Source organism: Spinacia oleracea, chromosome 4 (genome assembly GCF_020520425.1).
Source record: "Spinacia oleracea cultivar Varoflay chromosome 4, BTI_SOV_V1, whole genome shotgun sequence".
NCBI classification, from domain to species: Eukaryota; Viridiplantae; Streptophyta; class Magnoliopsida; order Caryophyllales; family Amaranthaceae; genus Spinacia; species Spinacia oleracea.
The window spans coordinates 181,495,441-181,521,410 of NC_079490.1; the positions used below are offsets into that span (position 1 = coordinate 181,495,441).

General features: G+C 36.3%; 3 protein-coding genes across 3 annotated transcripts in view; 1 reads left to right on the forward strand and 2 right to left on the reverse strand.

Annotated features, from left to right (window-relative positions):
• Window positions 1–4,467, reverse strand: LOC130472242 (uncharacterized). Its single transcript, XM_056842761.1, has 4 exons — window positions 4,404–4,467; window positions 1,718–2,204; window positions 1,141–1,204; window positions 1–122 (listed from the first exon to the last, which is right to left on the reverse strand). The coding sequence occupies exons 1-4, from the start codon at window positions 4,465–4,467 to the stop codon at window positions 54–56; spliced, it is 684 nt and encodes a 227-aa protein (XP_056698739.1). The 3' UTR covers window positions 1–53.
• A 3,207-nt stretch (window positions 4,468–7,674) lies between these two features.
• Window positions 7,675–13,532, reverse strand: LOC130472243 (uncharacterized). Its single transcript, XM_056842763.1, has 4 exons — window positions 13,450–13,532; window positions 9,532–9,948; window positions 8,955–9,018; window positions 7,675–7,936 (listed from the first exon to the last, which is right to left on the reverse strand). The coding sequence occupies exons 1-4, from the start codon at window positions 13,530–13,532 to the stop codon at window positions 7,868–7,870; spliced, it is 633 nt and encodes a 210-aa protein (XP_056698741.1). The 3' UTR covers window positions 7,675–7,867.
• The window catches only part of LOC110798071 (brefeldin A-inhibited guanine nucleotide-exchange protein 5), a 29,427-nt gene continuing 16,814 nt past the window's right edge, over window positions 13,358–25,970 (forward strand). The window contains exons 1-17 of the mRNA XM_022003207.2: window positions 13,358–13,782; window positions 13,913–13,994; window positions 15,353–15,599; window positions 15,813–15,934; window positions 16,053–16,111; window positions 18,799–18,856; window positions 19,890–19,974; window positions 20,067–20,300; window positions 20,460–20,518; window positions 20,617–20,686; window positions 20,762–20,830; window positions 23,137–23,259; window positions 23,358–23,411; window positions 23,488–23,576; window positions 23,682–23,778; window positions 23,876–23,974; window positions 25,527–25,715. Coding sequence (XP_021858899.2) covers window positions 13,674–13,782; window positions 13,913–13,994; window positions 15,353–15,599; window positions 15,813–15,934; window positions 16,053–16,111; window positions 18,799–18,856; window positions 19,890–19,974; window positions 20,067–20,300; window positions 20,460–20,518; window positions 20,617–20,686; window positions 20,762–20,830; window positions 23,137–23,259; window positions 23,358–23,411; window positions 23,488–23,576; window positions 23,682–23,778; window positions 23,876–23,974; window positions 25,527–25,715 — 1,845 coding nt within the window. The 5' untranslated portion in view covers window positions 13,358–13,673. The remainder of the gene's footprint in view (window positions 13,783–13,912; window positions 13,995–15,352; window positions 15,600–15,812; window positions 15,935–16,052; window positions 16,112–18,798; window positions 18,857–19,889; window positions 19,975–20,066; window positions 20,301–20,459; window positions 20,519–20,616; window positions 20,687–20,761; window positions 20,831–23,136; window positions 23,260–23,357; window positions 23,412–23,487; window positions 23,577–23,681; window positions 23,779–23,875; window positions 23,975–25,526; window positions 25,716–25,970) is intronic.

Sequence of the window (25,970 nt, forward strand, 5' to 3'; positions counted from 1 at the left end):
ATCCAAGTTAACAAATTAAATCACTCAAGTAAACAAATAGAACAACAAGCTCTCTAATCCCGATCCCAATGGTGCATCATCTTCAAACCTGTAGATGGGCAACGCTTATTGATCCTTAGAGACTGCTCACCAAAGATGGGTCATCACAGGATCAATAAGGCATAGCCATGATCAACACACACAAACAAAGCACGTAATCAGCAAAGCTGAGTACTACATACTAAAACAACAACAATCCTAGCATGATACTATCAAACCAACAACCCTAACATGATACTAATAAATATAAGTAAGGACAGACAAAACATAATAATTTGACGATTATACTTGACTAGACTAAGCTAGGCTTAATAACCATAATATTATTTTAGTTGAAATAGACAATGGACCGAGTTGACCATCCAGAAGTCTTCACTAAGGAAGACGAGGTACGGGCGCGACTCCGTAACCTCAGTGACCTGCGATATCGAGGAACGTTTAAATAAAAATAGGACACGGTGATCAATCCGGTCCCAGAAAAGGCCATGGGCTACCACCATGAACCCCAACTCCTGTTTGTCCGTCACTTCAGACGTGCACAGTCTAAAGCTATTGCTATTCAGTTTCACTTTACATGATTTACAAATTGAGATTCCGTTATGACTCAACCATTACATAAGACAGACAATTCACATTTGTTCACAACTGTTTTTATCTTGGAATTAAGTAAGTGATCATAAAAGCATCAATCAAGACTCATTCCAACTTAACCAACCTTTCCTTTAACCATGAGCAACCCTGTATATGGGCATAAAGTTTCAACTTACTAAACAAGGTCCTCCGCCCTTATAAAGTAGTGAAAAGATAGAAAGGGAACAACAACCAATTGATCCAACCCAATCATATAGAATAATCTAGTGTTCCCAACCAACATGTTTGTATCAAACATCCATACTAACATGTTACAGTTCTTATAGTGCAAAATAAGTTCAATAAGTTTGTCCAACAGTATTAAACATGCACATTCAATATAACCCAGTTCGTCCATAATATCAACATCACCAAGTTCAACAATAATATCAACATAACCAAGTTCAACAACAAGATTCAACATGGTTTCATCAATTAGCACACATTCCAAGCACACAGGTATGTACGTACCTTGCATAAACAACTAATAGGCCACTTTAACACTTTCAAAAGTCGCCTAAAGAGAATTCTCCGCCTAAAACAACCAACAAGGATTCCCAATCAATTTCTAATCATTCACAACTATAATAAAGCATTCTAAATACATCCTAAACATATTTAGAACCTTCCCCAATATCCAAACTTGAATGTTTGATTTCCTAACATCATAATTATTAAATTACTGATTGAAATTCGTTGAAAACTCTTCGCAAACATCATACTTTAAATTTTCAGCAATATAACTAATTTCAAACTACTCCCAAAACTTTGAAATCATAAAAACAATAACTTTAATAATTTATAATCATTCTACCATGATTTCAAAACTATTAAACCTTTAAAACCTTAAAATTTCATGCTTTAAATAATTAAAATTCAAATTCCAATTCAATTACATAATCTGAAAATTAATAATTTGATTATGCAAAACATATAATCTGAAATTCATAATTAAATTATAAAACTATAAAATTTAATTCAAGAAAACATAAATTAAATTAATTAAACATAATTAAAACATTAAATTAGCTTAGGGTTAGGAGTAAACCAAAAAGTGAAGGGAGGAAGAGCTGACGGCGGTTGGTGCAGCAGCACGGCGATGCCACAGTGGCAGCGCGGCGATGGGTGGTGGCGCAGCAGGGTGACCGAAGGTGGCTGGTGGTGCAAGCAGGAGGAAACGCACGCAGAGGAGAAAGAAAAGGAGGAGTGTTGATGCTTCGCGAAGGAGAAGGGAAGGGGCCAACGGCCGGTGCTGGTTGGTTGGCGGCAGCGACGGGGTGCAGGTGGCTGTCGCAACAAATGAACACAAGCATTAAGGAGGAGAGAACGAAAGGGAGAAGGAAAACCGAAGGAGAAAAGGAGGAAGAAGAAGTTACCGGCGAGGAAGGTTGCACGCGACGGAGGAGGAGCGTCTGAGGTGGTTGGCCGGCGGCGTGAGGGACAACAGCAAGGAGGGCGGCGGTGGCTGAAGCAGAGAGAGTTTGCTTGCTTTTCACGTGAATTGGAGGAGAGGAGAGAAGAGGGTTTTTGGCTTTCTTGATTTTACGTGAAGTTGAATTATGGGTTGATAATATGGGTTTTCTTGTTTTGGGCTTTGTCAATTTGGGCTAGGATTAGAATTGAGTTTGTTTGAATCCAAAACCAGTTAATATTGTTTTCCAAATTCAATCGAACGTGTTTTCGCAATTCAAATTCTTTTCAACATAAAATTCTAAAATTATTTTTTTGATTTCATAAATCGTTGAAATATTTAGAACGTATAAAAATAAATTACGTTAAATATATATTTATTACTAAACTTCATAAATTCTATTTAATTATAAATAATATACGTTAAAATATATTTAATAAAATTTATAAATTTACGGGGGATTACAATCTACCCCTCTTAAAAGAAGTTTCGTCCCGAAACTTGACACGAAATTTCCCGCATTTTTCCCAAAAGCTTTTAACTTATTCTTACTAGAGAAGTACTTGTGCCACCGATGTGCACTCTTTTGCCAACTCAAAGCTATTTGTGTTACTCATGAACACCTTTTCTTATGCCGAGAATCTATTTGCTTTGCATTAACTTGTAAAATTTGCTAAAATAAGCAATAAAATGCATAAAAATTCCATAAAATAGGTAAAAAGCGCGAATTTCTATCGCATTCTACCCCCTTAAAGAAAACGAGTTACGCCCTCGTAACTCACCCCAGGGAATGACTTTGGATATTTCTACTTCAACGAATCATGCCCCCAAAGCTATATTTCCACTAAAATCATAGCAAGTGGGATTTCTACACTTCTTTCCACACAATGCCTCAACAGGTTCCATCTTAAAGCTCGCATAGTAACTATTGTTGCAAGAAATTCAATCACTCTAGTTGGTCTTCCCAATTACCCTTAAAGTCAATAACACAGGATCTCAACATATATTCCGTTAGTAATCTCAGTCTGTCTATCGGTTGCAGGGTGGAAAGAAATACTCATTTCAATGTCGTTCCCAAGATTCACTGGACCTTTTTGCCAAACTTTCGGACTTTTATGGTCGGTAAGGATCTTACATGTTTCCCCAGAAAAGTAATGTCTCCAAATCTTCAAAGCGGACACAATAAAGTTAGCTCTAGGTCATGGGTAGGGTAATTAGTTTCATAAGGTTTCAATTGACGCGACAACAGTTAAATCTAGAAAGCTTCCTCACATTTCTCAGTTCACTTGAATTTCGATTCCTTTTTCAACAAGTTGGTCATTGGTTTGCTTTCTTCCAAAAGTCCTTCACAGCCTCCTACAATGGTCATATAGGCTTAGAAAACTTCAAGTATCGGACACGTTCTTTGGAGTAGGTCACTCACTCACAGCTTGAATCTTAGCAGGATCTACAGAAACTCCTTTTGTTCAACTTTTCCTTTTTACCGAACCTCATTATGCTTTTCATGGGTGTATAACTTTTGGGCTTAACTCTTAGCTCTTGCACCAATTCATGTATTTCTTTTCATCTTTTCCAGACAACAAATGATTTCTAACGATCCTGGACCACTGGAATCTTCTCTTAAATTTATTTCCTTACGTAACATAGTTCTCAATCAATTTAGTCCTTCACTTTTCCGTCGGTGTAACTTATACACATATGACTTCAAGATTTGTATACTTTATTTAATAAAACTAGATTCTTTCTAAGCGTCTCCAAGTAATTCTCAAGTGTTTGTCATGCTCTTTTTCATTCCTTGAACAAATCGGGATATCATCAATAACATAATAACGAACTTAATTCGGAATTCGTGGAAAATCTTATCCATCAAATCCATAATTATGGCAGGTGCATTGGTTAACCCAAAAGACATTACTCTAAACCCATAATGACAATAACGAGTCCTAATGAGGTCTTATAGGCCCTTATCAGCTATCCTCAATTGGTGATACTTCAAACACAATCAGTCTTCAAGAACACACTCGCCCAATTCGATTGACCCAATATGTCATCTATCCTAGGCAAAGGATACTTGTTCTTGATGGTGTTTAGCTCCCTAAAATCGATGCATAATTCCATACTCTTATCTTTTCCTTAACAAACACACAGGAGCTCCCCACGGTGATGCACTAGGCCTAATACACCCCTTAACGAAACAACTCTTGCAACTGTGTCATAATTAGCTCATTTCAGGAGGTGTTATTCTATATGGTGCTCTAGATATATGCGTCATTCTAGGAACTAAGTCTATATGGGACTCAACGGCTCTTAGCAAGTGGCATACCTGCAATCTCACTAGGAAACACATCCATGAATTCATTCACAATTGGAACATCCTCGATCTTCATTCCGACTTCTTAACTCACATCTAGCTCACACAACCGAAAAAAATAGTTCACAAGGCAAGTTCTTAAACAATTTGGTACACCTTATGGTTACAGCAGTAGGAATACTAACGGGTAAATCAATCACCTCAAAATCTACTAACTTCGAACTCTTAATAAGAGATGACGAAGCAAAAGAATAAGCTTTCCCTGAATCAAATAACTTTCTAACTAGCACGGAGTTAATAGAAAAGTAATAGAAACTAAGTCAACAGGTCGTTCACCTTCATTTCGACTTATCACAGACAGTTTACCCGGGGCCTTGTTATGGTTGTTATTCTAATTAGCAGACTTATGGAGGTTTCCTTGGCTGTCTTGCGACCCTATAGGCTTCGAACTCTAATTTCTTGACTGGTTAAATCCCGACTTCACCCGGTTACCAATCTCATTACCATTTTGTTCCTTTTTCCTGCTTAATAAAGCACTCATACTTCCTATGCCCCTTTTTCTGACAATAGTTGCAGGTCACTAATTCTCCTTTGCAGTTCTTGCCAGGGTGATTGTTATTGCACATCTTACAGTGATACACTCTTTCAGATTGGTTCCTATTTTTGTTCCCCTGATTGTTCCTTCCTTGAAAATTTTCATTTCCATTCCCATTCCTATTCTCATTCATATTCCTCTTGAAATTCCCTTGGTTTTTCCAGCATTAAACTCTTTTCTTTTCTCCCCAACAACATTTTTCTTGTCCATTCTGGACTACAGGCCATAAATATGAGCAGCTCCCCCCATACACAATATATAAAGACGTAAAGGTTTCCCCACCTAATCCTAAGGTGGTCATGCTATAAGTCTGCATAGTATTCAGCTATGGTCATGCTCCCTATGCTAAGGTTTATGAATTCCTAAGCTTTTTGCTTTCTCATAAAAGGTAGGGTAAAACTTTCCCCTTAAGACAGTAACAATTGAATCCTAATTGAATCTCTCAGCAGCGCTAAGCCTAGCTCTATTTTCTCTCCACCATAAATCAGCTTCATCTTTCAAGTACATGACAACTTGACCCACTCTCATGTTCTCAAGACATTTTACATCCCCAAACAGTTTCTCAAACTCTCTAACCTAGTTCTCTAAAAAAGTAGGATCAACTTGCCCCTTAATTCATGGTGGCTTAACTTTGGCTAGTCTCTCAAACATGTCCCCAGCAGGATCGGGACGCTCAATTCTCTCCTGGGTTAGCTTTTCCGCCAATAGGCGAATAGCAACAACTAGGTCATTATTGTTGGTCATCCTAGAGCGCGACCTGAGATTAATATACTCTACTTTAGGTATAAACATCACTTAATAGTATCCTGTACCACGTAATATCGCCTCAACAGACATAATTCACGTAAATCAAACAATCATTTACGAATATGCAACAATTATTTCAAGGTAATCTCCTTGAACATTCCTGAACGATATTCACATAGGAGACATTCAATTGAGGAACAAGGAACGAAATTCAATCATCACGAATAATAAGGTAGAATAAAGGAAGAAAACATTCTTCATCGTGTCCCAAAATGAACTCTTGATCCTTTGAATAATCAATAATCTAACTTTTATTCCTCAAAAGAGTGTGAAGAATAATTTCTAAACCGTAATAACGCATTTGTCCTCAAAATACCATAAAGGGGCTATTACATCCTTGAAAAGAATAAAGAATAACTCAAACTCCTATTGCTTTAACTTTAAACTGTTTTAGCTTTGCTACTTATTCTTTAAAACATAAAAGAACTAACTAACTTTACAACTTCAAATACTTGTGGCATCTTGCCTATCTGTTCTTTCCTAGGAAACTTGCGGAGTGAAATCTAGATCTTCAAGATTCGTCGAACTCTTCCTCTAGCTCCCTATCTGAATCACTAGAGATCTCAATGGTAGGCTCATGGGCCCCTGGGTTAGGGTTTCTCTGCCTCAACACCTACATTCTCATTCTCCACAGCTACATCATTTTCCTCTAGGTCATTATTTACACTTATTCCCATAGGTTCTTCTGTAACTGAATCCCCAACATGACTTCCTACGATTTTATCGTCTCTAAACCCACTTTCTGCTGCTTCAATAATGGTGGTCAGAATTTCTGAATCATATTTCCATCTACCATCCCAAGTCCCATACTTAGTCAAGTTTGGAGTTCCATTATCAGAATGCATGTCTTTAAACTTTTCCTTGAGTTCTAGGTATGGAAATTTGTTAGGTAAGCAATTAATGATAGTGGCTGCTATGATATCCTTTCTCATTAAGATAGGTTGCCCTTGAACTTTAGCATAATATTCACATCCAAACATGATTTTCTTCACGTAAATATCAGGGGTTTCTATATCAAGTTTCTCGAAGGATCCTATGTTGGTATACTTGGAAAGAAATATTTTATTCCTGAAATAAACAATTCCATGTCTCACTAACGATTTTCCAACCAAATCATAAACAAAGTTCAATAACGCAATAAGTTTGGTGGAAGCAAACAATTCTTTATGCACATGTAAATGTAACACTTAAACAATTAGCACACGCACGTACATAACAATCAATTTCTAAAGTTAGCGTTGACTAGCTACTAATGCACATATAATTCTACCTTATATGCCCTTCTTATACTACCCATCTCTCATAAACTAAAGCATTGGAATAATTTAAATAACAAGGTAAAAGGACGCTAATATAATAAAATTATAACATAGAATATTAATATAAATAAAAAATATAAAATAAATAAAGTAAAATAAATTAAGGAAATGCGTAGCGAATAAATTAGAAAATAAAGTTATTAATTCGAAAAAGATTTATATTTTCTAATAACGAATTCTAACTCTTGAAACAACTTAAAAAATGTACTCATTTTTTTTTTTTTGAATAATAAATAATAAGAAAAATAAAAATGTCGAAAGTATCACTTTAACTTTAATAATAATTTGATTTCGAACTTAAATAAGAAATATTATATACTTTCAAACAGGATAAAAGGAAATCGGTCCCCCAAAAAAAAGTACCAATTTTTGAACACTATAATACGTAGAATCTCGATTTTTAAGAAATTTATTTTAAATAACTAGATAGTTAGGCGCCTAAAATTTATTAAAGTAAAACCTTAGCTTCTAGATACCACTTTGTAACACCTCGACAATTCTCTCTTTTCTAAAATAATCTTTTAATATAAAACGTAGAGAATTATCAAGGCATTATCGCCCGTGTAAAAACGTAACGGCTTATTCAGAATTTTGCAGCGGAAAACATAAAACTAACTTTTAGGTTCATAAATAATCTATTACATATTAGGTCCAAACCAATTAACTGAAATAAGGAAATACGAATAGTACGACAAATTTCAAATCCAAGTTAACAAATTAAATCACTCAAGTAAACAAATAGAACAACAAGCTCTCTAATCCCGATCCCAATGGTGCATCATCTTCAAACCTGTAGATGGGCAACGCTTATTGATCCTTAGAGACTGCTCACCAAAGATGGGTCATCACAGGATCAATAAGGCATAGCCATGATCAACACACACAAACAAAGCACGTAATCAGCAAAGCTGAGTACTACATACTAAAACAACAACAATCCTAGCATGATACTATCAAACCAACAACCCTAACATGATACTAATAAATATAAGTAAGGACAGACAAAACATAATAATTTGACGATTATACTTGACTAGACTAAGCTAGGCTTAATAACCATAATATTATTTTAGTTGAAATAGACAATGGACCGAGTTGACCATCCAGAAGTCTTCACTAAGGAAGACGAGGTACGGGCGCGACTCCGTAACCTCAGTGACCTGCGATATCGAGGAATGTTTAAATAAAAATAGGACACGGTGATCAATCCCGTCCCAGAAAAGGCCATGGGCTACCACCATGAACCCCAACTCCTGTTTGTCCGTCACTTCAGACGTGCACAGTCTAAAGCTATTGCTATTCAGTTTCACTTTACATGATTTACAAATTGAGATTCCGTTATGACTCAACCATTACATAAGACAGACAATTCACATTTGTTCACAACTGTTTTTATCTTGGAATTAAGTAAGTGATCATAAAAGCATCAATCAAGACTCATTCCAACTTAACCAACCTTTCCTTTAACCATGAGCAACCCTGTATATGGGCATAAAGTTTCAACTTACTAAACAAGGTCCTCCGCCCTTATAAAGTAGTGAAAAGATAGAAAGGGAACAACAACCAATTGATCCAACCCAATCATATAGAATAATCTAGTGTTCCCAACCAACATGTTTGTATCAAACATCCATACTAACATGTTACAGTTCTTATAGTGCAAAATAAGTTCAATAAGTTTGTCCAACAGTATTAAACATGCACATTCAATATAACCCAGTTCGTCCATAATATCAACATCACCAAGTTCAACAATAATATCAACATAACCAAGTTCAACAACAAGATTCAACATGGTTTCATCAATTAGCACACATTCCAAGCACACAGGTATGTACGTACCTTGCATAAACAACTAATAGGCCACTTTAACACTTTCAAAAGTCGCCTAAAGAGAATTCTCCGCCTAAAACAACCAACAAGGATTCCCAATCAATTTCTAATCATTCACAACTATAATAAAGCATTCTAAATACATCCTAAACATATTTAGAACCTTCCCCAATATCCAAACTTGAATGTTTGATTTCCTAACATCATAATTATTAAATTACTGATTGAAATTCGTTGAAAACTCTTCGCAAACATCATACTTTAAATTTTCAGCAATATAACTAATTTCAAACTACTCCCAAAACTTTGAAATCATAAAAACAATAACTTTAATAATTTATAATCATTCTACCATGATTTCAAAACTATTAAACCTTTAAAACCTTAAAATTTCATGCTTTAAATAATTAAAATTCAAATTCCAATTCAATTACATAATCTGAAAATTAATAATTTGATTATGCAAAACATATAATCTGAAATTCATAATTAAATTATAAAACTATAAAATTTAATTCAAGAAAACATAAATTAAATTAATTAAACATAATTAAAACATTAAATTAGCTTAGGGTTAGGAGTAAACCAAAAAGTGAAGGGAGGAAGAGCTGACGGCGGTTGGTGCAGCAGCACGGCGATGCCACAGTGGCAGCGCGGCGATGGGTGGTGGCGCAGCAGGGTGACCGAAGGTGGCTGGTGGTGCAAGCAGGAGGAAACGCACGCAGAGGAGAAAGAAAAGGAGGAGTGTTGATGCTTCGCGAAGGAGAAGGGAAGGGGCCAACGGCCGGTGCTGGTTGGTTGGCGGCAGCGACGGGGTGCAGGTGGCTGTCGCAACAAATGAACACAAGCATTAAGGAGGAGAGAACGAAAGGGAGAAGGAAAACCGAAGGAGAAAAGGAGGAAGAAGAAGTTACCGGCGAGGAAGGTTGCACGCGACGGAGGAGGAGCGTCTGAGGTGGTTGGCCGGCGGCGTGAGGGACAACAGCAAGGAGGGCGGCGGTGGCTGAAGCAGAGAGAGTTTGCTTGCTTTTCACGTGAATTGGAGGAGAGGAGAGAAGAGGGTTTTTGGCTTTCTTGATTTTACGTGAAGTTGAATTATGGGTTGATAATATGGGTTTTCTTGTTTTGGGCTTTGTCAATTTGGGCTAGGATTAGAATTGAGTTTGTTTGAATCCAAAACCAGTTAATATTGTTTTCCAAATTCAATCGAACGTGTTTTCGCAATTCAAATTCTTTTCAACATAAAATTCTAAAATTATTTTTTTGATTTCATAAATCGTTGAAATATTTAGAACGTATAAAAATAAATTACGTTAAATATATATTTATTACTAAACTTCATAAATTCTATTTAATTATAAATAATATACGTTAAAATATATTTAATAAAATTTATAAATTTACGGGGGATTACAAGATTTATACCATAATATCCGGAAAAATGAAGAGAAGGAGATGCTATCAGCAACGAGTTTTCTGGTTTTAGTGGGTTTTCGAGTGGGTTTTTGTAACACCCTAATAATTCCTTGCTTTTTATAAAACATTTTCCAACTTAAAACACAGGAATTACCAAGATATTACCGCCACCGTGGTAACGGCTAAGGCTATTTACCAGAATTACGCAGCGGAATTAATTAACTTTCAAACATATTAAATAAATAGTTAATGGTTATTCAAACAAGTTGGAACCGTTGAGGCCATGCAAAAGCCATGTAATAAACAAACAAACATGGAGACAAGACTCGACACGAGACACGACTCTTGACTCACAGTTTAATAAAAAGTAGCTTCGAACGGGTAAAGTAAGGTATCCTCAAAAGGAAAGAAAGGGTGATGGGAGCCAACCATACACCAAAATAAGTCGGGCTACTACCGACAGTCGGGCCATACCGACAGGAATTCCAATGCAGAACGACATAAAAGAAGAATGAAACAACGTCTTGTATCATTCTAGGAGTACAAGTTTTCCGGCAAGACTCCCCCCATTGTTCATACTCAAGGTATATACGTTCCAAGAGTTTTGAAGCTCTTTGGGTTACACTTTACGTTAATTAGTATATTATGTTCAAGGCGACTCAAGACTCTACTCAAGACACAACATACAAACAATTGAACAATTAAACAATTCAACAATGACACTTCATTATTTTACTTCTTTAGGACTTGTGATCAAACATAGACTCAAGTGAAATTACTCCCATTGTTCCTTCTCAAAAACACTGTTTGAGATAACCCGACATTGCCTATGAACAAGCGGAGTGTGCCCTTAGCACGAATTGTCCTTAGTTCAATTCACATAGACTCTCTAAACATATTCTACCCCTTGGTAGAATATATATTGCTCACTGGCAATATTCGACTGGCTCAATAATTATGCTAGACATCCTGTACTATAGCATAATAATAATAATAACAACTTGCATGCGCACTACTCATACATGCAAACCAACTTGAACAACATGCTTGACATAATTTAACGATTATAAAAGTCCATAACATGATAGTTCAATAGAATCTACAAAGCATAACTCAATTAATAACATGCTCGTTCACATAGATTCAATAATAATAATAACATGCTCGTTCTCAATATCAAACATGAATTCATAACAACATATTCATTCCCAATCATCAAATATGAATTCATAACAACATATAAGTCCACATGATTCGCATTCAATACACTTCATAAAGTTCTCAAGAGATGGGTGGTCACCCTAGTCTTGTACGTACCTGGAATACCTAAGTACGGGGGCCACTGTGCCAATCACGACTCATTAGAAATCAACTCCTATAAAACAAAATAAGAGAACTAAATTATTATCCATGTTTACTAAATTTCCAGCAACTATTTAAGAAACTAAAGCTCTTAGTTTAATTAAAAATCATTCATTAAATGGTAATTTAATAGTCTCAAATAGTCAACTCAAGTCCTAGCATAAAACATTGACTTTTTTTTAGCTTTAAAACCATTAAAAACCAACTTTTTAAACCTTATAAACAATCTGAAAATTAAGATTGATTCCCATAATTTAAATCATCATTAAATTATGTAAATCAATTGCCTATACAGTTAGGATTAAAACCCTAGTAATAAACAATCATAAAAACTATGTTTTGGTAATAAAAATTGACACTTTATTAACTCATTAAATCTGAAAATAATAATTTCAATCATCAAAACCAATCTCTTTAATTAAATACAACCATAAACCAATACGGTGTTCATAACCGTTCTAATCAATTTAAATAATCCAAAACAATAATAATAATTTAATAATTTAAAAACGGAATTTGGAAAAGGTTAAAAGTATACGAGTATGAACGATAAACAACAACAAAACACACACACAACACAATTGTGTTGCGTGTGGGCAGTGGCACAAGGCAGCACTCGTCAAAGACAGGGGCGAGCCAAGCTCGTGGCTTGCTTGCGGCCGAAGACAAGGGCGGAGGGAGGAGAAGAGAAAAATTACTGCAGCAGGATTTTAGAACGCTCATAACTTCTAATCTATAACTCGGAATCGATTGATTCTTGAGGCAAAGTTCAAGAACCTTTCGACATTTACAACTTTGAAATATTTTTCTGAAAACGAACGGAAGTAGGAGAAAAACGGCCAAACATAAGTTCGACGAAAGAAAGAGGAATTTAGGGTTAGGGTTTTACTTTTAGGTTTAATGAATAATAGTTAGGGATTTTGAGGGTGAGCACTTATATTTATAAGCTTAGGAAACTCCAAGAAGGGTTAGGCTTTAGGATTCCCTTTCGGGCTTCATTTAACATAAGATGGGCTTACTTAATTTGTTTGGACTTGAACTTGGAATTGATTTGGGCTAGATTAATTAAAAATCGTTTTACTTTTGAAACCCAATTAATTCCCAACATGAAATAATAAATTCATTTTGTAATTAATTAAAATAATAAATATTCTAATTAATTAAAAATACATTTAAATAATATTTAAATGCGATTTAAATTCTAAAAATCATAAAAATGCTTTATAAATATAATAAAATATATTTATAAATACAGAAAAATACGAGGTATTATAGTTTTCTTATACAAAGATTGAGAAAGAGAATGAGATTGAGAAATGGGAGGACAAACATTGAGAAAGAGGAGTAGAAAACAGAGACTGGGAAATAGGAATGAGAAATGAAATAAAGTCGTTGGGGGTGGGGTTCACAAACGGAGAGATTTAACGTTTTCTGTTACAAGGTAGTGTTACTCAAACATATCAAACTTATAAAGTAGGAAAATATAAAAAAGTTTTTATAAGGTACTAATTCACAAAACGTCCAAACATTAAGGTTTATAATTACGAGAATGCCACTTAATATGCCATCTTTTAATCTTTTATTAATGAATTGTTTTTAATATTTATTTGAAAAAAAAGCAAGTGCGAAATGTGAATGCTACGTTGCTCTGCCATCAAATCTAAAAATTAAGCTCCTCCATCTCCCCTCTCTCTCTTCTCACTCTTTGAATCTTCAGACTCAAGACTTTCTTCTCTCCACCACCACATCGCGGTGGACTTCACCGGTGACCACCCATCTATCCACCGCAATCAATATCTCGAACCCCATATTTCTCGGATCTCCCATTTTCAACCCTTTGACCGCTTGATCTCTAACTGGGGTTTTCCCCTATCTCATTTTTTGGCACATTTGGAAGCAAAATAAGAAGAAGATCAATCAACCAATCTTTGAATTGCGCAGCAGCCGTTAATGGCGGGAGCTGCGGGTGGGTTTGTCACTCGGGCATTCGAGTCTATGCTCAAGGAATGTTCCGCAAAGAAGCTTACTTCACTTCAATCCGCAATTCAATCTTCTCTGGGTTTGTATAATTTGGCTAGCTTTTATTTGGATTTTGGTTGATTTTCATCCTTGTAATGTTATAATTGTTAGTTTTAGTAGATTTTCATTTTTTTTAATGTTTTGATTGTTGGGTTTGATGTGTTTTATAGATGGTATTAAAGAGGGGAATCAACAAACTCATGTGGAGGAGAAGCCTCAAGCAGCACCAGCGACCGCGGAAGCTCCGAAGAGGTTAGATCTATTGTGGCATTCTTGTGTTATTGTTTGATCCTTAAAAAAACTCAATTGTATTGGTGAATGGGAAAGTGTGATTGTTGGGAAATCAACTCGATAGAATTTGTTGGGAAATCAACTCGATAGAATTTGTTGGGAAATCAACTAGATAGAATTTGGACGAGTTGAAGATGATGATATTGCTGCTATATGGAATGCCATTGATAGTGTTATAGTAATAGATTAGAGAAGTAATGTACTCCGTATCTTACTAGTGGAACATAAGAGTTTTAGTGCGAGCATTGAGCCATAAACTTGAATTGTAATCTTGGGTATTGCGGCGAAAACTGAGGTCTCATTGAACAGTGGAGTACTCTTTAAGAGCGTGAGTAAAAATAACATTTTGTAGATTATTTTAAGAAAGCTATGTTGTAGTGATAGGGTGATTCTGGTTGAACGAGGAAATGACATAGAGCTCTCTCCATATGGAAGTAAATCTATATTTTTTTCTTGGTTTGATAAGAGAGATAACGTGAGAATTGGATTTACTTTCTATTGGTTTCTTTTACTGTATCAAATTAGTGTCCGACTTGCTGTTATACTGCATAGGATCTGGCACTCCCCATTTCCTCGAAGTTCTAACCACGAGACCTCCCTATGTTTCTCAAACACCTAAAAATTTATTGGAGGTATTAGCTGATCTCTTTAAGATAGATTATGTCACAGTGTCTGTTTATACTGCATAGGGTCTGGCACTCCCCATCTCTACATAGTTATAACCACGAGACCTCTATGCTACTCAAACACCCAAGAATTTGTTGGAGGTATTAGCTGATATCATTAAGAGAGATTATCTCACATTGTCTTTTGACACCCATTTATACATAGTGCATAGATATGGACACATGGTTACTTCACAAACTGGTTGTACTTATTTGATCGTTTTTTTTATCAAGCCGGTGATGAACTAATATGAAGAGTTAATATCTAAAGTCTAAAGTATCCTATGCAGCTGTGCTAGCTAGTTCGTAAAAAAAGATGATAGCCTGTCTAAATGGTTGAGTAGGGTATTGCTTTTTATCTTAGACAGTGAAACACTTTTATTTTCCCCTTCTACCTTTAAGCTGGCGAGTTTTGATTATTCTTTCGTTGCGGATAAAATTTGCTTTCTGTTTTTTATTTCCTATTATTAAGGTTGGGGTCTTGGAATGGAGAAGACACATTTACACCATGTTGCATTTGTTTCTTTTCCTAGTATTGACCTTTTAGGAATGGACTCCCTGCTTAATTCAACTAAGTTGGATGCTTTCTTTAGGATCCGATTCCAATCGCAGTGCTATTATTTAATTATATATACATATATCATTTCCGTGCAGTGAGCACAATTCTGACGAAGGTGTTGACAACGAAAAGGTGAAGCATGATGAATCTGATGGACATACATCTGAGGGGGAACAACAAGCTGGGACATCAGCAAGGATGAACCGCTCAATTGCAATAGCCTTGTCCAATGCAGGACAGACTTTAGAAGAAGCTGAAGCAGAGCTTGTTCTAAACCCTCTTCGACTTGCGTTTGAGACAAAAAATATAAAAATTGTAGAACTGGCATTGGATTGTCTTCATGTATGCATCCTATTTTTCCAGTTCAACTATTGAATTACTCAATTGTTCATGTGGTTTTGGCTTCAGGAATAGCCCTTTGTCAAAACTTTGGTAGTGCTTGAATTTTTTCCGTTTAAAGTTTGATAAATCATCTCGGTCTTTGTTAAGAATTCATTAAGTATTAGTTTTGATTTTTTGCCAAAAATATTGCTTACTTGATTCATTTTGGAACAGAAACTTATTGCTTATGACCATTTGGAGGGTGATCCTGGGATAGCTGGCGGAAAAAACGCGCCTCTGTTTGCCGACATTCTTAACATTGTCTGTAGTTGTGTTGATAATTCATCCTTGGACAGGCATGTAAAATGTGAATTTTCGTGTAGGCCAGCCAGCACCCCCCCCCCCCCCCCCCCCCCCCCCTATTTGTCCCCCTAATTTGTGTACAATTTCTAAACTCTATCTCTGTGTTTGCAGTACTGTTTTGCAAGTATTGAAAGTGCTCTTGACAGCAGTAGCATCTGCAAAATTCAGAGGTATGCATATACCTTCATGTGACTTTTCATTATTGTTTAGCTTGGATCTGTCATAGCACTTTCTCTGTATTTCTGATGGATAAAACAAATCGTACATTAGTGAGATAGACAAAACATACAGGCGTGAGATGAAAAATCTCTACAAGCGAAACAAAGAATCAATGCTTTAGAGTTTTCCAGTTCCAGTGTGAAAAGAAATTGTTTGTGAAAATCTAGTAGCTAAGGGCACGTTCGGTACTATTTTCAGTTTTTAGTTTCCTACTTTTAGAAACACAAGACTACTTTTTAGTTTTGTTATTAAAATTTTGAAAACTAACAACTCTTATGCGGTTATGCAAAAGAGTGATAGTCTTCTACTCCGTAGCTTTTATTTCTTATATTGGTTTAAATATTTTATTCGAGGCATTTCTTGTTCCAATGCCACCACTGCACCACCATATGTCAACCCATTTTCACAAGCATTTGCAGGCTACCATTTTCAACCAAGAAGAAGCGTCATCCGAATCATGCATCCTGATCTATTATGTAAAATTGAAGATTAAACCATCCCCTTTTTCTCTTCCCAATCCCTGTCCATGAAGTCTAATATGAATATGAAGAAAGAAAGAAGAGAGACAAGGTGACAGAGCGAGAGGGAGGAGAAAGCTGTGGCAACAACAACCACCAATAGTGGTTATTTCGGGAATATATTAAATAAAGGAAATTGACCTGTAAAGTTGCTAGAAATTGCACAAAACCTTCATCATATCACTGTCACCTTCCTTGCCCATCAAAATCCGATCTGGATGCCGGAGGAGAGAAGGGGGTTGGGACTTAGGGAGATGATGGAGAGGAGCTGGGGGAAGTTAACTGAGAGATAGGACAGATGAAAAGGTAATCGAAGACGCATTTCCCAAAACAAAATTCTTAAAACCACTATATGGTGTGTTTGGATACAGTCATTTAAATGAAATGATGGAATTGGCCCAAATTTTTTGTCTGGCAATTAAAAGGATTTGAATTTGGAATTGGCCCAATTCCTTCCCTCTGAAAAATAAGCCCAAACATTTGGAATTTGAAATCCATGTTTAATTGATGTCATTTGAAATCCAAAACTGTCTCTCCTCTTTCTTTCTCCCCTCTGCTCCCCTAACGCCCCAACTCTCTAAGCACCATTAACAACTTCAGCGATGGCTTCATCAACCTCGAGCTCATTGATTTCTGCTCTCCCAAAGTTGAAGGTGACGAGTCCTGGTTACAAGAGCTTAATGATGCTTTGAAGATGTATGACGGCGACGAAAATGGCTTGATTTCTGTTGTAGAGTTGGACCTTGTTTTGAGTCGACTCAGTAAGCTTGCTCTGTTTGCTCTGTTTAGGATTGCTCAAAGTCTGTTGATGTTGTTGGAGATGGTAATGTTATCTACGAGGAGTTTAGTAACATGATGACTAAGGTAAATCGGCATCGTCAAATTAGGTGCATTGATTCATCGGAATCTGCTGACTTGCCGCCTCGGAGCTTATTTTTGGGCAATCGATTTGCAGTTTGTGTCGCCGCTATTTATCGACACCACGACGAGATCAAATGCAAGTTCAAAAAGTTAGGGTTTAATATTTCCCCAAATTCTGATGCTGCTAATTAATAAGCAAATTTTGAATGAATTAACATGTTTAATTATTGTTGAGTTATCTCATATTCCTTTTTTTTTTCCATTTGTTTTGATTGCGTCAAGTTTGGTCAGAATCAATTGCAAGCGGGGATGTAATATTTTTTTTGTTATCAATGAAATGATTAGTTTATATGCTAAGCATTTTTATACAAATAAAAATTAAATTCTAGATACTGAAATTCCTTTGTTACCAAACAAGTTATTAAATTTGTAATTATGGATTTGAAATTCTTATGTTTTCCAAACACAACATTTGGAATTGAATTCCAAAATTTCAATTCCATAAATTGAATTCCGGTATTTGAAAAGAATTCCATGTTTCCAAACACAACCATAAGTGGTTTGGCCTTTTCCGTTTCAGTTTTGTGATAATTTGGACTAAAGTCTTTTTCCCCCAACACTACAACTAAATATGTTTTTTTTTTTTTTGGCATTGGGCTTCACCCTGTTCTTCTTATCCTTCTTTAGGGAGGGCTCTGTTAGAAAACTGGGAACAATGTAATCCCGATCGACCCCTTAATTACCACCCTCTATCTCGTAAATTACCTTTAGAAGAAATTGATTAAGGTAATCAATGATATGATTTTTATTCTATCCAGCGAGTCTCTTGAAAATACTTTTATTCCCTGATATTTCTACGTGTTTTGCCTTTTCAATATTGGCAGCTATAGTGGTGGAGAGTTAAAATGCAATGTCCATTGCATATTTTGTGCTATGTAAGGGTCCCCTCTCCGTCTAAAAAGTATTGTGTTATCAAAGATGAAGAATAGGTGTTGGATGGATCAACTTAATTCAGTGTGCCGTGGCATTGACCTTTGTTTTTTGTTTCTTGTTTCTATTGGTGTGTTTGGACTTATAAGTACTATGAGCTAGCATGATTAGCTAGGAACTTTGAAAAAAGGTTCAGTTATGTGTTTAATGTTATTACCGTGTCTTAGTCATTCAGTGTCATTCACTTTACCGAGGCACAATTCAAAAAAAAATTTATTTATTTTTCTTGATTATCCATCCTACTCTGCTGATACTTGCTTGAATTGCAGTGCACGGGGAACCTTTGTTGGGAGTTATAAGAGTATGTTACAATATAGCTTTGAACAGGTAATACTATCACTTTGAAATAAGTTTTTTTTCATTATATTTTGATTAGTGAGAAAAAAAGAGATCACACATCTGTAGCATTTTTTTGTAAGCCAGACTGCCAGAGGACAATCGGGGGCAGTAAACCAGCAGCGATTCTTCGGTAGTTGAACCATGTGAATCTGCGGTTTATAATCTAGTTCACTGAGACCCACTAGCCATAGATACTAAGCCCATTGGCGGTCTCTTTGGCTAGTGGAGTATCATTTCTATTATTTGAAAAGAACTTTATTTAAAAAATGAATTAGAAAATTAGAAAGGAGGACCAGAAGTCCACAAAAATGAAGGAAAAAGGAAAATAGAACCCAAATCTCACACTACTTAGAAAGAGACATGCCAGGGGACACCCCGTGAAGGTGTGCCCCCTGATAGAAATGCTGACCACGAAAAATTCTGTCATTTCACCCAACCCAAAGCAGAGAGTAGCAAATGAAGCAGCCTGCCACAAACTTCAATGTCCCTTATGCCATCTGTATTTCATATATTGAATCTGTAACAATACGATCCAGAACATCTGTTGGTAAGTGGACAGCCCCTTGAAGACCTAACAAAATGAACGGTCTCTTTCACAGAAACATCCCTGGTTGACAATGCGTATGATGATTCCCTGTCTCTCCGTAAGGAAGACATAAAGTGCACAAGCCTTGTTCTTCCCCCCAAATCAGCAAGAGTAGCAATCCAATTAAAAGCTTTCACCCACTTCAGACCCCCCAAATTAGCAAGAGTAGCAACCTAATTAAAAGCTTTCACCCACTTCAGATTTTTGGCCTTCCAAACAAAAGTTGAAAGAAAGAATAATCGCACAATATGAGTTTAGTGGGAATAATCGCAGGACTTATCTCCTGGTGGAGTTTTGACTTTGATCTTATCAGCTCCTGACCATTTTAGCAGCCAGTTCCAAGAGTTCCAACCTTTATGCCACGTATTTTGATCATACATAAGTTAGTAAATTAATTTGGAGTTGTCGTATGACATGATAACTACTGTGATGCAGCAAAAGCCCCGTAAATCAAGCAACATCAAAGGCAATGTTGACCCAAATGATCAGTATCATATTCCGCAGAATGGAGTCTGATCCGGTATGAGATATATGTCAATCTTCTACTATTATTTGATTGCTCTGAAAGGAAACGTTGAAGCACAAAAATAATGTTATTTAAAATTATTTCAGAGTATCGATAATGTCTCAAAGGAGGTTCAGGATCATAGTTCAAGGTGTTCTGATGCACACACAGAAGTTAAACCTATAAACAGTTCAAATGCAAGTGGAGAAGCGTGCTCCGCGGATGGCCAAACTGAGAAAGAGATGACACTAGGTGATGCACTTTCTCAAAACCCGGTGAAAGATGCATCTATTGCATCTTTAGAGGAACTCCAAAATCTTGCTGGTGGTTCTGACATAAAGGTGCTTAATGAAGTAGCATTTTTACTGCTGTTGTTTCTTGAAGTTTATCTTACATTTTTATTTCGGCGTCCTCTCCATTAAAGAACTATTGGACTTTGTGTTTGTTGCTATCCACAGTAACACTTTCTGGATTTTAATGAAGCTGCATCGGTTTTGCAGGGTTTGGAGGCCATGCTTGACAAGGCTGTGCATCTTGAAGACGGAAATAAGACAAAACAGTATGCAGTTCTTAGCTATTTTTCTGTTGAAGTGTGTTTGTTACTTTCTTAAGAAATGTTTCATGATGGTAACCTAATGTCATTCTTTTATGCAAAAGTGGTATGGATCTTGAGAGCATGAGTATAGGGCATCGTGATGCCCTCCTCCTATTCCGCACTCTTTGCAAGGTTTGTTTGTACAAACATACTGTTGTGAATTTTGCATTTTCCCAGGTTAATTACTAATTCTTTAACTGTCTTCAGATGGGTATGAAGGAAGACAATGATGAAATTGCAACAAAGACACGCATTTTATCCCTAGAGCTTCTGCAGGTTATTCTCAATCTTTAATTATAAATTTATAATTATGTTATATAATCTCTTAGGCTCTTACTGGTTGATGTATGGGATCTGGTTGTTTGATTGATATTTTGCTGGCTATGTAATTTAAAAATAATTTCATTGACATATTATATTACTGCATGAGTGGATGTTACTGGTTTCGAACTTAATCCGCTAGGGGTATCGCCGCCTTAGGGGGAAAAGTGGTGCTACATATAAAGCATTGGCTTCCTTGGACCTCTGATCAATTCAATCCCGTGTTGCCTGATTTGCAGAAGGGGTATTGCCGTATTGGAAAGTAATTCGCTTCCTAGGTTTTTTATATTAGTCCAAAAGTGTACCATTGTACGAATTCACGCGTATTGTGTCATACTTTGCGAGGGGGAGGGGGGGGGGGGGGCGCTAGCGAATGAGGTAACAATTTCCAACACAAATTGACCTTGTTTTTAAGGGAGGGAGGTGGGGTGCTGGGGTGGGGCCGACCATGTTCTTAAGTGTATATGTTATTGGCCGATCATGTTGCGTCATGTTTAATGTTAACATAATCATTTCATTACGCTTGCAATTGTCAGATTTGTCACTGGAATTGTATCAACCTAATCTCTATATGAAGCTCTATTTTGTGTCATGTGTCAATATTCGACTTTTGCAAATCACACATGGTGGAAGCCCTGCGCTCTTGTCAGGAAATAGGCCTTGAATCTTGTGAATGGGTTTCAAAGGTGATGCCTAATGAGATATGGAACTCTCTTTCCCTTGTTGGCTCCTAATCTGTTGAGATTGGTGGAGAGGCTCTTTTTAAAAGAAAATGCCTGTATACCAAAAAATTAAAGAAGAGATTATCAGTAAGTCAGATGTATCTAATGCCCTTAGTGATCTATGTTCAGAGGTCAGGAGTATGAGTGTCGGGTTTGTAACTTTGTGTACATGTCAAAGCTGCTAGGGCTGGAAATTTCAGATAGGGAAACACTGTCTTAAATGTTGACTCAAGTGTTAGGATACAACTTTCATTATACATATTTCTAATTTTAATAAGACATTTGCGTGTACTTCTCATCTAACTAACATATATGCACAAATCAGATCAACTAGTTTGCTTAGTCTTGCTAAATTATAATCTGACGCACTTTTATAAGCATATACTCCCTCCGTCCCTTTTTGTTTGCCCCATTTTCTATATTGGTTTGTCCCTAAAAGATTGCCCCATTACTAAAAATAACCATGGGACCACAACTTTTACTCTCACATAAAATACAATTGGTTCTACCACTTTTATCTCTTCTCATTCCATTCACCCAACTATTAATAAAGTACATTTGGTGCATGGGGCAAACAATAAGGGACGGAGGTCGTATCACATAACTTTCTCTTTTTTTTTCTTCTATTGAGGAAGTATCACAGAACAACCGCGACCTGGTCCGCGACTAGGGCATCACTTCCGTTACCGAGACACCGCAACCAATCCTGCGACCCGACCGATACTGGATTTTCGATCTGGGCTCGTGACACCACAATAGCATCGAAGGAGTGACAGGAGGATGGCTAATCCAATATGCTGAAAGACAAAGTTATTTTGGAAAAAGATTTCACAATAAAAATGTGCATGCAGTAAAATAATTTATAATGCAAGGCAAATTGTTGGCTTGCCCTCGCTCCCTACCTTCTCTCTGTTTCTCTCTCCTCTCTCCTATTCCTATCTCCAAATCCGTGAACGAGATATACCTTTTGGTTGCCAAGGAGCTAGGTCACCAATAAGGCAATAAAAGTCTATTACAAATGAATTCAAAGGATAAAGGGGGTAGGGAGAGGCAAATGAATTTATATTTGAAGAATAAGAAAGTAACAGAAAAGAACTGTATGTTTCAAAGTGTCAAACGTAATAACAGCATTTGGACTTGAAGGGCAAAACCTTCTTTAAAGCCATAATTAACCTATTGTCTGAATTTCAATCTTTCTTAAAGCGTGCTTATCTTACTTTTTTCATGTTATTGTTCTTGTCAAAATTCAGAAGTTATTTTTTCCCTACACATTCTTCTTCTTTTCTCTGGAGAGGTGTGTGGCAACATAATGTTTGGTTTGTATGGGTGAAAAATGATCTTACATTCACTGTATGTAAGGGACAACATAGACTAGGGTGTTTGTCATATCAGTTTGTTTCAGTATTGGCCTATTGGGAATATGCAATTGCCCTTCATTTCTTGTTCAGTTATAACCTCTCCTTCTCTATACATTTTATTTCTCTCTTTTTATTTTATTTTATATACATGTCTGTTTTTAAGTAGGAAATTTGGTTGCAGGGCTTACTGGAAGGTGTCAGTCATGCATTTACCAAAAACTTCCATTTCATTGACTCAGTGAAAGCATATCTTTCCTACACTTTGCTGAGGGCATGTGTCTCATCATCCCCTGTAATCTTCCAGGTTCATCTACTTTTTCTGACTCTATAATCCTATATCAATTTGTTCATTATTTTATTGCTGTTAAATATAATTGGATGGTCTACTGTTTGTGTTGATAGCACGCAGCCGGAATATTTGCGGTATTGTTGTTACGATTTAGAGAGAGTCTTAAGGTACTATTACTTTCGTCAGCTTTGAAGGGTTAGTTTCCATGATCTTCCACCTGAGTCTTTTGCTGTTTTCTTCCAGGGTGAAATTGGGATCTTCTTTCCCTTAATAGTGTTAAGGTACTTGGATAACGCAGAATGTCCATCTAATCAGAGGTTAAGTGTACTTAGGTAAGGTTCTTTTTTTGTGGCATTTCAATCATCCGCCATGATATGGTGCTCTTGTTGGCACTGCGTCTCATTTCCATGGGTTTCTCAAACGGAGGAGTTTTGTAGGATGCTTGAGAAGGTATGCAAGGATCCACAGATGCTTGTGGACATATACGTTAATTATGACTGTGACCTTGGTGCACCGAACCTTTTTGAACGCATGGTATTAGCCTTGTTCTACTTTAGTATCTGAATAGTTTCTTTAGTGGTCATTTGACATTGTTTGCCCCTGCCTGACTCTTTTTTAATGCTAATTTAAGGTTACAACTCTCTCAAAAATATCTCAAGGGACTCAAGCATCAGATCCAAATTCTGTTGGTGCTGCTCAAAATGCATCAGCCAAGGGTTCATCACTGCAGGTGAACTGATTTCTACTTGGTTTAGTTATTGGCCCATAACCTTGGTAATGACTTATTACTTATATTTTCATCTGGTTTTCTTTTTCTAATTTCATTATCGTTACTTATCTATGCTGTCTTGTTTTTATGATTTTACCTCTTTGCCTATTCTTATCTCTGCCACTGAGTATTGACTTTCCCATTGTACCAAAATTTAAAAATTGGCAGCTGTACCAGATGTTGATGAAAATAGAATACTCAACTTTGTTACGATTTTATACTTCGTAAATGTTATAAACTTCAATACTGTAGTTAAATGTTTGAGAGCTGGGTAATTTTTAAAGTTTGTGTGAATTATCTGCTATCTCTGTCCTAACAGCCATTCTTTTTAATGATAACGTGGCAAACATGTCTCAACCATTGATATCTAACATTTTGTAACTTGGATAAGGTTTGTCTTTGATTAACAACTTATGGAAATTAAAATGTGCAGGGTTTTTTTCTTTGCTGCTGTTAGATTATTAAAGATCCAAAATTTCACGCTGAACCATTGCTTAGAGATTTTGTAGTGCCTCTCATGAGGCTCCTACAGTTACGAGGGAAGATCAAATGCCGAAAGAGGCTTCTTCAGACTAGATCCTTGATTTGGGAAGACATAGATTCATGTTGTTTCTCTATAAATAATAAATGAAAATAACTTTTGGGTTGTGAATTTGTGATTGCGAAAAGTTATACTTCCTCCGATTTCTAATACTCGCAACGTTTGTGATTTTTACACTATTCACATATTCTAGTTTGACCATTATTAGTTATTTATACGTAAGATAAACATAGTCATGTGGGATCTTGTTAGATTCGTCTTAATGTGTATTTTCAAAATATTAACTTTTTATAATTTTTACTTAAAGAGAATTAAAGATAATAATGATCAAAGATGTGCATTGGCATGCGTGAAAATGACAAAGGTTGCGAGTAAAAATGAACGGAGGAAGTATCATGCAACTCTTTTGTAGTCTCGTCTTTATACAACTACTAGGTCAAGGCAGTCTTTTTTTTTTTTTCTTTTTTTAATTTTTAAAACAATATTAAAGGCAGTCTTTTTAAAAAGAGAATATGTATTTTTTGCTTTGTTTTTATTTTTTTTATAAAATGGTCTCATGCCAGACACTGTTACCTGGTTCGCTAGTATGAGATTGGGTACGGGTTCGCAATTCGCTACCTAATTTGCCAAATTAGACCAAAATTATACCATTTTGATGTTGTAATTCGCTTTTTCGGTTCGCGGTTCGTGGGCTGATTGGAGGATTAGGTAAGTTAGGCAACAAGATCAGGGAAAGTGAAGATCTCGTTGTTATACCTAAGACAAGAGTCTTATGTACCCAATTCCTGATTTAAGCAATGTCATTTTTACGGTTGAGGCTTATTTGCTCATGCTTTGCTATGTAGCTTTCGACCCATGAACTGCTGAATCATGAACTTGAATGTTTAGGGTTGCCAATATGTACATGGGGTTTTTGACACCCTCTTGTAACTTTTTTGAAGTCTTATGCCTTGACGCCTACTTTCATTTCAGTGTCTTGTTAATGTGGTTAAATCGTTGGTTGACTGGGAGAAGTCACTTAAAGAATCAGAAAAGCGGAATTCCCTTGATGATGAGCTTTCTGGAAAAGGTACGGTCAACTTGGAACATAAAGAGGATGTTTCTAGTGATTTTGAGAAGGCAAAGGCTCATAAGTCCACAATGGAAGCAGCAATAGCTATGGTAAGATCCGAGAACTAGTTATCGATCTCTAAGTTGCCGTAGGATATGAAACGGACTTTAGCTTATATTTTATGTGTGCATATTGGTGAAATTCACATATGTTTTGCATTGGTATACATATTTGCAATGTCTTACAATGTCAGTAATGTTTGTCAGTGAGCAGAATATGTGAACAGCAAGCTGGTAGTACAAAAACCCTACTGGGGGAATGAATCAAAAGATATTGAATGACAAAACAAGTACTGGTATTGGGGT

Bases quoted from the DNA above. Each gene is read 5' to 3' on its own strand.
- LOC130472242 (XM_056842761.1), bottom strand. From the start codon at position 4,467: ATGAAGATCGAGGATGTTCCAATTGTGAATGAATTCATGGATGTGTTT. The intron at 2,205-4,403 runs GTATGCCACTTG...CGTAAAATCAAG, and splicing joins GTTTCCTAGTGAGATTGCAG to AAAGCCAAAAACCCTCTTCT. The intron at 1,205-1,717 runs GTTTACTCCTAA...TGGTTGTTTTAG, and splicing joins CTTCCTCCCTTCACTTTTTG to GCGGAGAATTCTCTTTAGGC.
- LOC130472243 (XM_056842763.1), bottom strand. From the start codon at position 13,532: ATGGGGTTCGAGATATTGATTGCGGTGGATAGATGGGTGGTCACCGGT. The intron at 9,949-13,449 runs GTCTTGAGTCTG...TCTCTGCTTCAG, and splicing joins GTGGTGGTGGAGAGAAGAAA to CCACCGCCGCCCTCCTTGCT. The intron at 7,937-8,954 runs GTACGTACATAC...TTTGGTGAGCAG, and splicing joins CTATTAGTTGTTTATGCAAG to TCTCTAAGGATCAATAAGCG.